Source organism: Lygodium microphyllum, chromosome 8 (assembly GCF_053477565.2).
Source record: "Lygodium microphyllum isolate KBCC chromosome 8, Lygodium_microphyllum_v1.1.10, whole genome shotgun sequence".
Classification (NCBI taxonomy): domain Eukaryota; kingdom Viridiplantae; phylum Streptophyta; class Polypodiopsida; order Schizaeales; family Lygodiaceae; genus Lygodium; species Lygodium microphyllum.
Genome location: NC_141142.1, coordinates 6127122 through 6139220, shown reverse-complemented (window position 1 = coordinate 6139220; position 12099 = coordinate 6127122). Strand labels below are relative to the sequence as shown.

General features: G+C 44.1%; 1 protein-coding gene across 1 annotated transcript in view; it reads left to right on the top strand.

Moving 5' to 3' along the window:
- The first annotated feature begins 3305 nt into the window (after positions 1–3305).
- The window catches only part of LOC148031936 (uncharacterized), a 65624-nt gene continuing 56830 nt past the window's right edge, over positions 3306–12099 (top strand). Inside the window, exon 1 of the mRNA XM_087682525.1 lies at positions 3306–3672. Coding sequence (XP_087538651.1) covers positions 3517–3672 — 156 coding nt within the window. The 5' untranslated portion in view covers positions 3306–3516. The remainder of the gene's footprint in view (positions 3673–12099) is intronic.

The following is a 12099-nucleotide window of genomic DNA, read 5'->3' as shown; positions in this document are numbered from 1 at the left end:
GTAAAGGTAGTTAAGACTGTAGTGTATATCATTAATAGATCGCCTTGCAATGGCATTGACTTTCAAGTTGTAGAGGAGGGATAGACAGGAAAACCTCTCTCTTATACTCATTTGCGCATCTTTGGATTTGAGGCATTTTGCCGTGTGCCCAAGGACAAGCACAATAAGTTGGATCCTAAAAGTGTGAAATGCATATTCCTTGGCTATGGAGATGCAAATGGGATGGGATACTGTCTCTAGGATCCATATGTGTGGAAAGTCATCCGTAGCCATGATGTTATATTCCATGAGAACAAAATGCATAGGCTGCTTGAGAAAGTGGTGGAGATACGCATGGTTATCTTTAAGGAGGAGCTGCTATACAGCTTGCTGGACAGTCTACAACAACAGTTGGTACTCATGGCTAGGATGTTAGACATGATGTTTGACAGGAAGCACAGCTTGTAGTGAGGTGTTTTACCAGAGATAAACACCCTCCTGATCGCTTTGAGTTCTCTATGTACTATGTCTTGGTTACAGATACAGGAGAGCCTCTCACCTATGATGAGGCTATACGTAGGGGTGACAACCACTCCTGGGAGAGAGCTATGCATTCTGAGATAGACTCATTACATAAGAATCATACTTGGGATTTGGTCTCCTTGCCTAGTGGCAAGAAGGCTCTGCCATGCAAGTGGGTGTACAAGTTGAAAAGTACCCCTGGACACCCCAAGCCATCATACAAGGCCAGTTTGGTATCAAAGGATTTTAAGTAGGAGCATGGTGTTGACTTTGATGAGATCTTCTCTCCTATGGTTAAGATGACTACCCTACGCTTGGTTTTAGCTTTGGTTGCACAGCTTGACTTGGACTCGTATTAGATGGATGTCAAGACGACATTCTTGCATGGAGACTTGTACTGCCTAAGGGCTTTGAAGAGCTTGGTAGGGAACACCTAGTGTGTAGATTGAGGAAAAGTCTTTATGGCTTGAAGCAGGCACCTAGGGAATGGTATCATAAGTTTGACGTATTTATGTAGTCACAGGGCTACAGTCGTAGTGCTATGGATCCTTGCTTGTACACGAAGAAAGCTCATGATAGATCTTTATTGGTTTTGGTACTCTATGTGGATGACATGCTTTTGGCAAGGAAAGCTCATGATGAGCTAGATGCTCTTAAAGCTCAGAATAAAGGGAAGGCCGATCACACATTGTGACTGTTGGAGTTTCCACATTTGGAGTCTCTCTCTTTCTTGCTCTTGCTCCATTCGCTATAGCTCTCACCTCCGTGCTCTCTTGCTCGATCCTTCTCACCTTTCACTACTTTACTAATTGAACCTTGTCAGATGTGTAGGGCGGAAAGTGGTTAGATGGAGGTCATGATCATCTTGTCCTATGGATGGAAAGACCGAATTAGTTTGATAGCTCATCCTCAGGTTTGATTATTTTTAATGTGAGACCTTATGATTTGTTTTAATTGGATTTAGAGACCATTTGATGGATTAAGTATGTGCATCCTATGGGGTCCAAATGATGCTATAATTTGAGGAGAGGTATCAAATGGACTATTGGACATTGCCTCCTTTATCCTAGGAACATGTATGTCATGTTGATGATGGTTTAATGGGGGAGGGGGGGATGTATGTTATATAGGGGAGGGAAGGTTTTTTTGTGTTTTCTCTTCCCCTCTCAATTACTTCTTACTACCCTTACATTTTTTATTTTTCTCATTTTAAACTTTCCCTCCCTCTCCTTCCCCTCCATTCTTAGTTGGGACGATGATAGATATTGATCAATGATGGCTAATAAATATATTTTAGAATATTTTCTAGAGATTTTGACATTTGGCCTTATTAGTTCATTAGTAAGTGAGAGGCAAGAAAGAAAACTCAAAACATTAAGAGTTAAGTAAGTCACTTGACAAGACATGCACATGGGTAGGGTCTTTTCAATCATTTGCCTCCATAAAGGTGAGAGTGAGTGGGGAGTAAATTGAGTATTCCTCAATCTCCAAGTATAACCAAACTAAACTTAAAAGAATATAGTGCGGTTTTTATTAGCTTTGAATTAGCTTTAACTGTACTGTATAATATTTAGGTTATGGTTAAGGGATATGCCAAATCTCCAAAGGGCCTCCAAAACTTATAACAAGCCCCAAATAAGCCAAAAATTATTCTCCAACATCTCTTTGACATCTCTCTCTCTCTCTCTCTCTCTCTCTCTCTCTCTCTCTCTCTCTCTCTCTCTCTCCCCCTTAAAGCAAGGGTTTACAAATTCAATGAGTGCTAGATTGTGATTAGCACAAAGTTGCATTCCATGTTGATGACCCTATCGAAGGGCCTAGTGAGCTCCATGAGCTCCTCTTCATTACATCAAGTGGAAGTGAGGCTATCCAGTAATATAGCTTATTATTGTTTGTTATAGTGTTTGTACACACACACACACACACATTCTCTCTCTCTCTCTCTCTCTCTCTCTCTCTCTCTCTAACTAGTGTGTATTTGAAAACTCATGTTCTGTGCAAAGGGAGTGTTGTTTGCTTCCTCTTCTTCTTGGACCACCTTGTTGTAACAAGAAAAAGGGCACCCTTTATTGAAGGCCATGTTATTGGAGTCTTCTATCTATATATGTATGAGACATGCCAAGCAAGCATGTAGGTGTTGCAATTGGAACACAATGACAATGCAATTAGAGCAAGCAACAATAATGGCCAAAGGGCACAACCAATGAGAGGACAAGTAGTTAGTGGGGGACCAGTGGAAAGAAGTGGGTGATAATGCCCAGTAGAAGCACTGGTGTGCAATGAGAGATAAGCGATTGGCATTAGCGACAATTAGATAGCTAGAGGACGGTGAAAGGATGTAGCCAACCAGTAATCAAGTGGGTAGAGAAGGGCTGTTGGGTTTGCATGGTAGCATGCGCAATAGTGCACAGAGAGAGAGAGAGAGAGAGAGAGAGAGAGAGAGAGAGAGAGAGAGAGAGAGAGAGAAGGGTGTATGTGGGTATCACACCCTTCATTGAAAATTGTCCTAACCTTGTTGATTGCCTCCTTGAATCTAAGCCCCAACCTAAAACCCTAACTCTCCCCCAAACCTCACCCTTAGTCATAAAACTTATTTAATATCTTCAAGCTGTAAAATCAAAATTTGTGAAAAGAACTTGTAGTTGGCCATTCGACGACCAAAGACTAAGGTTCAAACACAAAAGACTTTGTTTTAAAACTCTTTGAAATTTACTAGCAAGAAGCTGAAAATATCCTCATTCTAATTTCTCACTTAGCCGGATGCTTGTGCATGTACCTTTTAGATTCAAAGGAGGAAGAAACGTTATGCCAAGTTGAACGATCAATGCTGTACACCACCGTAGGTGCCCCCGTGACAATGTGTAAGTGCCCCGATGACCACATTGGCACAAGCACATGCCGCGCAAACGGCGGTTTGTGAATGGGGGATGATATGGGCGTCTATGTATATTTACGACTGATGCTGGATGCCCCTACGATCACCACCTTCTTTCCAAGCGCTGCTGTGATTTTGTGATGGCGCAACGATTGCTTCTTCGATCTCATAAGCACCTGCTGCCTTGCAACCTGCGCAGGCATGGGGGCGTATGTTACCTCTTCAATGAAGCGGCTCACCCTTCCATCGTCCACAAACGCAGCACAGACGTCCTCCATGACCCTTGGTTCAACAAGGTATGCCTCTTTCTCGTCCACATTTGCATCTTTCATCTCGATCGTGGCAATGTTGCTAGCTCCGGACGAGACAGTCTATTATGCGTCGCGAGCCTTGGGGCAGTCCCGCTCTTGTTTTTCTCTCTTTTCTTTTTTCATGTTTAGGGGGGCTTCCGTGCGAAGGGGGGTTGTGGCAGCTGGGCTGCTCTTGAAAAACTTGCACAAGAAGTAGCTTCTGTAATGTTCGGTCTTGGACATAGACTTGCATTTTTTATGGATCGATCTCGAAGCTTCATAACCGAAGATTTAGAAACCACTCTTTCGAGCTGGAGTCACTGAGCTTTGACGCTGAGACAAGGTAGCTTTTTGAAAAAATCGAGAAGAACCATTTGCAGATAGCCCTTGTCGTTGTTTTGACTCTTTGGAATAGGCTTAAATTAGTAGAGCGGTAGTTGCAGAGAATCTTCTTTTCTTGAATAAGAAGAAGTTGAATTTTGTAAAAAAAATTTACATGGTGTAGTGAATAGAATCTGAGAAAGAGATAGAGATAGAGAGTACACAACAGATAAGAGGAGAATTAGAAACTTCTTTAGCTCCAAAAAACTGATATAGAGATGGCTCTGTCCACCTGTGCGCTTCCACTGTGAAGCTTAGATAGCGATTTAGACAGAAGATAGGTAAAGAGCTTAAGGCTAACTGGAACAACTCTGACTGGGTGAAAGATAGATGATCGATAGCTATGAAGAGGTTTAGTTTTTATAGCCTGTGAAGGTGGTTAGGTTGGCCTGACCGACCTACCATATGAGCCTCCACTAGTCAGCCAAAGAATATTCTAGAGAATATTCTCTTTACCATTGGGCCGGGGGCGCTGCCTCCAAACCCTTGCCAGGGGGACCGTTGGCCTTCTTGGGACCCCCTAGCCAAGGGCCGCTTTCTGCGGCCCTCAGACCCCAAAATAAGGGCCCTTTTAATTCCCTTACTCTGCAACTCGATGTGCAATGTGCCTCGAGTTGCTACCGGCTTAACTACTCAGTCTAGCCCAAAGATTAGACCCATAATGGTCATCTTTTTGCCATCCGGTCATATACATCTCATCTGATATACAAGTCAGGACTCAACCAAGATCCGAGCTCACATTTGGCTTCTCTTCATAATGGGGGCGTTACAACTTTGAGCACTATGGATCATTGGTGGCACCTTATGAGGGTGGAGCATTGAGCATATCTAACATCTCCCCTCAATGTCCACTTGTAGATGAACTATCTCCTCAGCCCAATGCTAAGTCTGTGAAGATGAACTTGAAGTAGATCCTTCATAAGTACTTTGGTGAAGATATCCACTCCATTCTCCTCTGTTGGACAGTAGACCGGTTCCACTATCCCATCCTCCATCAAAACACGTACATAGTGATACTGGATCTCTATATGTTTGGTGCGTGCATGAAACATTGGATTTTTGGCAATGGCGATGCAACTCTGATTGTCACATCTTAGCACAGTTGGTTATTCATCCTGTACTTCCATATGCCATAGGATTCTTCTCAACTATACTGCTTCACATGCAACAAAACAATCTGCCTTGTACTGTGCTTCGGTAGAAGACAATGCCACTGTTGGCTGCTTCTTACCAATCCAAGAGAAAATTCCTAAACCGAAAGAGAAACAATAACCAGCAACTGACTTCCTGGAATCATTTTCTCCTGCTCAATCTGAGTCACAATTCCCCACAAGAGAAGTTTTGGAACTGTATGTGATACCATAGTCAAGAGTTTTCTTTAAGTATTTGAGCACCCACATCCCAACCTTTCAATGACTCTCATAAGGTTTGTTTGAGAACCTGCTCAAAACGCCAAAATTGATATCTGGTCTTGTGTTACACAAGTAGATTAGACTGCTGACCATCCTCTTGTACCTCCCAATGTCTGCTAGGGTTGATGTATCCTCAATGGATAACTTTGCGTTCACCTCCATAGGTGTAGCTATCTCCTTGCACTCGGTCATGCCAAATGCCTTCAAGATCTCCCATGCATACTTCTTCTGAGAGATGAAGATCTTTCCTAGCTCTTGCTAGACTTTAATTCCCAAACAATAGTGCAGCAAGCCCAAGTCTGTCATTTCAAACTCAGAACTCAAAGCCTTTCGAGTTTGGTTGATCATATCTTCATAGTCACCTGTGTAATAAGGTCGTCCACATATAGGACAATCACTACAGACTTTTCACCATCCCTCAAACATACAAGTTAGCATCTGAGACACATCTTTTGAAGTTTAAGCTTAAAAAGGAACTTATCTATCCACTGGTACCATGCTTTGGAAGCTTGTTTCAGCCCATACAATGCCTTCTTCAGCTTACACACTTTGTTCTCAGAATGGGAGGCCTCAAACCTTGGTAGTTGAGCCACGCACACCTTCTCCTTGAGGTCACCGTTTAAGCACGCTAACTTAACATCCATTTGGTAAACTGACCATTGCAAGTACTGTGCGAATAGTGGTCATTTTGGCAGTTGGGACAAATGACTCTTGAAAATCAAACCCTTCAACCTATAAAGTCCCTCTGCAATCAGTCTAGCTTTGCACTTTTCTAAGGTACCATCAGCCTTGTACTTTACCTTCCAGATCCACTTCGTGCCAATAATCTTTCGCTTTGCTAGCCAATCCACTAACTCCCAAATGTAATTTTTCATTATGCTGTTATACTTGGCTTACATAGTTGCCTTCCATGTTGGATTTGCAAGTGCTTTTTCTAAGTCAGTTGGCTCCTTTACTTCTCTCATAATCTCAGCCGTCAAGGCCATATTGACTATGTGAGCAAAAGCCCTTCTTTGCTCCTCTATTCTCTGAGACCTCCTTGGTCCGTCTGCCTTCTCCTCAACATATGTGGGCATAGGATTATTGTGGTCATAGAGCTGCTTCACCCAACGCGGCAATGGCTTTTCCGGTGGAGTGATATCAGGTTGGTGAACTTTTTCCTCATCATCTGAAGACGATCTTTCCTCCTCCTTAAGGATAGGGACAGCTCTTGGGACAGGTTCATAGTGGACTACTTCGTCGCTTGACGATAAAGTGGAAGAACTTGCCTTCTCTTCCTTCACTGTATGTAGTTGCTTCTTCAAAGAAGATTACGGTTCGCGATGATCTTCTTTGCCTCTTGGTCATATAATTTGTAAGCCTTCTACTCATCACTATAACCCAAGAAGATACATTTTGTGCTTTTTGATTGTAACTTGTTTCCCTTCTCATCTGGAATATGTGCATAACATTCACATCCAAAAATTCTGAAGTGTGAGACAGATGGTTTCTTACTAGTGTAAGCTTCATGAGATGTTTTTTCCTCGAGAGCCTTTGTATAGCTCTGATTTAAAATGTAGACTGCAGTATTAACAGCTTTAGCCCAAATATGATTAGGTAATCTCTTGCCCTTTAGCATGCATCTTGCTATCTCCACAATGGTTCTATTTCTGCATTCCACAACAGCATTCTGTTGAGGTGTGTGAGGCGTTGTCAATTGACGCTTGATCCCTTTGCTCTTGCAAAAGTCTTCAAACTCCTTTGAGTTGAACTCACCACCACCATGTATTCTAAATTTCTTCACACTTTTCCCTGTTTCATTCTCAACAAGTTTTAGCCATTCTTTAAACTTACCAAAAGTTTGAGTCTTATCACGAAGAAAGTATATCCACATCTTCCTACTGTAGTCGTCGACAATCAACATAAAATAAGAAGATCCCCCCAAGGCATGTGTAGGCATCTTATTGTAAAGAAAAATACCCTAACACAGAAGACAATGAACACAGTGAATAAATGAAATGATATGATTACTAATAATACGATGCTCATGCAGTAAACACACTATACAGTGAATGAATACTGAACCTCGAACTCCTATATCTCTAGGATCAGGGCAGGGGTAATGAGTTGGAGAGTGTGTCGTACTTCGAACGGATCCCGAATCGCAGCAAGGTAGTCTCCGAATGTCGAATACGAGCAAACGCAGCAGTGAGAAGCTGGATCTAATGCAGACAACAGTGAGGAGAGAGACTAAAAACGCAGGCAGGACAGCTTGCAAGAGAGAGAAAGACCTAAAACGGAGCTTGTAGGAGAGAGAGAGACTGAAAACGCAGGCAGGACAGCCCGCAGGAGAGAGAAAGACTAAAAACGGAGCCTGCAGGAGAGAGAAAGACTGAAAACGCAGGCAAGACAGCCTGCAGGAGAGAGAAAGACTGCAGCGACTGTAGATAGGAGAGAGAAAATTGTCAGGGCGGCAGCTAGAGCCTACAAACGTAGCAATTTGCTGGCGTGGCAGGTTGTACGACAGCAGTGCAGATGAGAACAACAGTCAGTCGCCAGGTAGAAACAACAGCAATCAACGTGTGGAGGGCTGGAAACAGGCACCAGACTGTAGGGAACAGTGATGGACAGTAAGGGTTGAGATGTCCGCCGTGACCGGGGTGTGGGCAACAAGCTGGTAACACTTGAAACGTGCAAAAACGAGATTGTAAAAGAGTGGAGGGCTGGCTGCCAATTTATAGAAAATTAGGGTTCTAGATCCTTTCCCACTTAACTTTCTCGATCTGCTTCCCATTTTAGGGTTTTGGCTAAAATAAGCCTAAAATAAGTATGTTTTGGGGCTGTTTAAGTGGCTAAGTGCATTTCTTAGCACAACACCCCCTCTCAGGTCTAAAATAGGGTGAGAAAAGTAGGCCAACCTAAATTTTGATTTACTCTAAGACGTCCTACCCCAAAGCAGCCAGGGTATCGGACAAAAGATGCACGTCGGTTGCCCAGTGGCCTACCAAGACTACAGAGGCGATGGATATCTTACCAAGGGAGCTCAAGTGATCACCCCAGAGAGGTCAAGGCATCGGACCAAGGGTGCTCGTCGGCTGCCCAAGGGCCTACCAAGGCCTACAAAGGCGGATGGAATCAACAATGGACTTGTTTGTTTTGTTTTATTTTGTTTTTTTTTAAAAAGTGTTTTGAAAATACATAAGTAATATAGGGGTAGTGGCCGAGTAAGTGACAGATAGGAAAAGATAAAGAGAGTTTTAAACCCAAGTTATTCACAAAACTAGCAAGCCAATCCCTCGCATTGACGAGAATAAGTGCCTAAGGATGATAAAAGTGAGTGTATGTGCCAATCATGTGTTGAATATGTGAGAGGCAAAAAAAAAAAGGTAGGCTTAGCAAGACAAGCAAAGCAAGGGTAGGGAAACTGCCTTTAGGAGAACTGCCATGTGTTACGCTACGAATATGGTGGATCCTAGAGTCGACCACTCCAAAAGACCAAAAAGGGATAAATGCACACAGATGCATGTTGATATGAACAGAATGCCAATGTATAGGGTAATGCAAAGGGAGATGCAATATGTCATGCCCATACAATATGCTATGCAATGGTGCCACTGGGACAGTGCCCTCGCAGGGGAAGTGTTCCCTTGTCCAAGTGCCCTTTTACAATCAGGTCATCCTGATAGTGCGGACGAAGTTACAAATGCCCATAATATAATACAAAAGAATAAGTGAATGTAATGTCTAAAAAATTGTAAGCATTATCACTGTTACGATCAAGAGTACGAGCCGGCCCCTCTCAAACTGGAAGGGAAAGCAAGAGGGAAGTACCCTCTCCCTGTCAAGTTGAAGAAGTAGGGGAGGGTGTACCCAAGCCGATTCTGGGTAGTAGGTACTGAAGAACCGGCCGGTTGACCGCTTTGGTCAAGATATCTGCAAAATTATCCGATGAAGGTACAAACTCTAGGCGAATAGTGCCTAGCTCAACCTGCTCTCTAGAAAAGTGGAAGTGGACTCCCACATGCCGTGTTTGTGGTGTGATGATCGGATTGCCCGCAAGGGCAATGGCACTCTGGTTGTTGCAGTAGACAACTGTGAGAGAGTCACATGGAAAATGAAGCACCGCTAGTAAACTCCTCAGATAGATGGCCTCGGTGGTGCCATCGAAGAGAGCCCGGTACTCGGCCTCGGCCGTGGAAGCTGCCACCATCTGTTGCTTACGGCTGGACCAAGAAATGGGAGCCGTGCCCAAGCTAAAGAGGTAGCCGCCATGGGAATGCTGGGTGTCAGGATCTCCTGCCCAATCAGAATCAGTGTGCCCCTGCAAACATAAACCAGAACCATATGTCCAGCCATAAGAGAAAGTACACTCCAAATAACGCAACACACGAAGACATACAATCCAATGTGACATCCTAGGTGCTTTGAAATACTGACTGAGTAAGCTAAATCTGGCCTACTGTGAATTAACCAAAGAAGTTTTCATACAACAGAATGATAGGTGTGTGCATCGAAGGGCTGTCCTAGGGTATCCCTCTTGTCAAAAACAACATCCCACCTAACGATCACCTTGTTTGTCGGAGGATTGAACAAACGATAGGCTTTAGCTTCAGAGGAATATTTCACAAAAATAAGGAGATCAGCTCGGGGAGTAAGCTTACCCATCTTGTTATCAGGCGTGTGTATGTACGCACGACACCCGAAGGCTCTGAAATGGGAAATAATAGGTCGAGAGCCAAAAAATGCCTCATACGGGGTCTTCCGAGGAAGAGCCGCAGTTGGGCACCAGTTGAGAATGTACACCGAAGTGTTAACAACCTTGACCCATAGGCGCTCAGGAAGCTCTGCTGCGAACAGCATAGAGCGTGCCATTTCCATGACTGTGCGGTAAAAACGCTCTATGACTCCATTCTGAGAGGCGGAGTTGGTAGAGGTGAGCTGGCGAGGAATGCCATGCTTCTGTAGAAACTCGGAAAACTCGTGGGAGATAAACTCACCACCGCTATCACTTCTCATGCACCCAACACGATGACGAGTCTGGTTATGAACCAGCAGCACCCCAAGCAGAAAAATATGTGAAAGCATCTGACTTATGCTTGAGGAAGTACACCCACATGTATCGAGAATGATCATCCACTAAAAAAAAGAAGTACAGTGCGCCGTTTAAAGCAGCAGTGGATATCAGTCCACAAAGATCAACGTGAATCAGTCTAAGAGGATCCCTAGCTCTATGTGTAGACTGTTGAGGAAATGGGGTATGGTGTTGCTTCCCGAGCTGATAGGCTTTACAGACATCTTGAGCTAGCTTCAGGCGTGGAAGGCCCTTAACCAGCTCACGGCGTGACAACTCATAAAGTGAGTCATAACCAAGATGTCCTAAGCGAAAATGCCAAAGATGCTCATTGTGCGCAAGCTCCTGAGATGTGGTTAAGGCCTGGAAGCTATGGAACATGGAGCCTTCGGCGGTCGGCTGGGTCAGAAAGTGTCATGTGGTATAGGCCATTAGGCTGTGCCTCATCATGAGCAATCACTAAACCAGTCAGAGAGTCAAGGACCTCGATTGTGGTCACTGTAAAGAAAACTGTTCGCTCCAACTGGCAAAGTTGCTGAACAGATAACAAGTTCACCCCAAGCTGAGGGACATGATATACATTGTCCAGTAAAGCCAGATCCGGACCCTTGTCAGTGGCAAACTGATGTAACCTTGAGCCTGAATCTTGACTGAGGAGTTGTTTCCTACATGGACCCGCTCGGCTGTAGGGGCTCGGGTACGGAAAATGTCCTCTATAGGAGTCATGTGATGTGTAGCTCCACTATCCACAATCCAAACTGGAGCTGAAGTGCTCGGTTGTGACAAGTGGGCCTTTGCAGTAACCTCGTTGGGAGGCAACTCACAGATGTGGACGAGACTCGCATTTGATGTCTCTATGGAGACTATATGGGCCTCTGCAGACCAGTCAGACAAGCCCTCTGGAGTTGAGAACGTTGTCGATTGAGATGGCTGTGCAATGATAGTGTGAGTCTGACATGTAAACTGCCCCTTGCCGTCACCCTGTCTCCCCTGTTGGGGGTTACCCGACTGAGGGGCGGGGGTCTGAGACTTGGGTTTTGGTACTGTGCCTCGTGCCTTTGATTGACACTCGTCGTCAAAATGGCCAGCCTTTTGACAATGTTGACAATACCTATTCTTTTTAGGTACATTCTGCCACCCAGGATTGAGTTGTGACTGGGAGTTTCCTTGAGAATCCCCAGATTGATTTAGTTTTTGAGTTTGATTTTGATTTTGAGTGGAGGTTTGATTTGGTTTGCCCTTCCCTTGTTACCCTTTCTGAGAATGAGCAAGAAGAGCCTCCTCTGAAGAGGAATTCATATGAAACTGATCGAACAACCGTGCGTAATGCAACATTTGACACTCAAATTCATAGAATGTAGGCACGGTAGGCTTTGAAACTATTCCTTCCACAAAATTGAAGTATTTCTTGGGGAGTTTACTTAGAAACAATGTGACCTGATCGTCAGAGAACTTGGGAGTCCCCGTAGTGGAGAATTCAGCGAGGAGATGTCGATACTCAGCCAACTTGACTTTCAAGTCATCCCGGTTAGTGATTTTGAAAAGCTGAAGCTCATGGTTAAGATTAATATGACGGGTTCTATCTCGAGC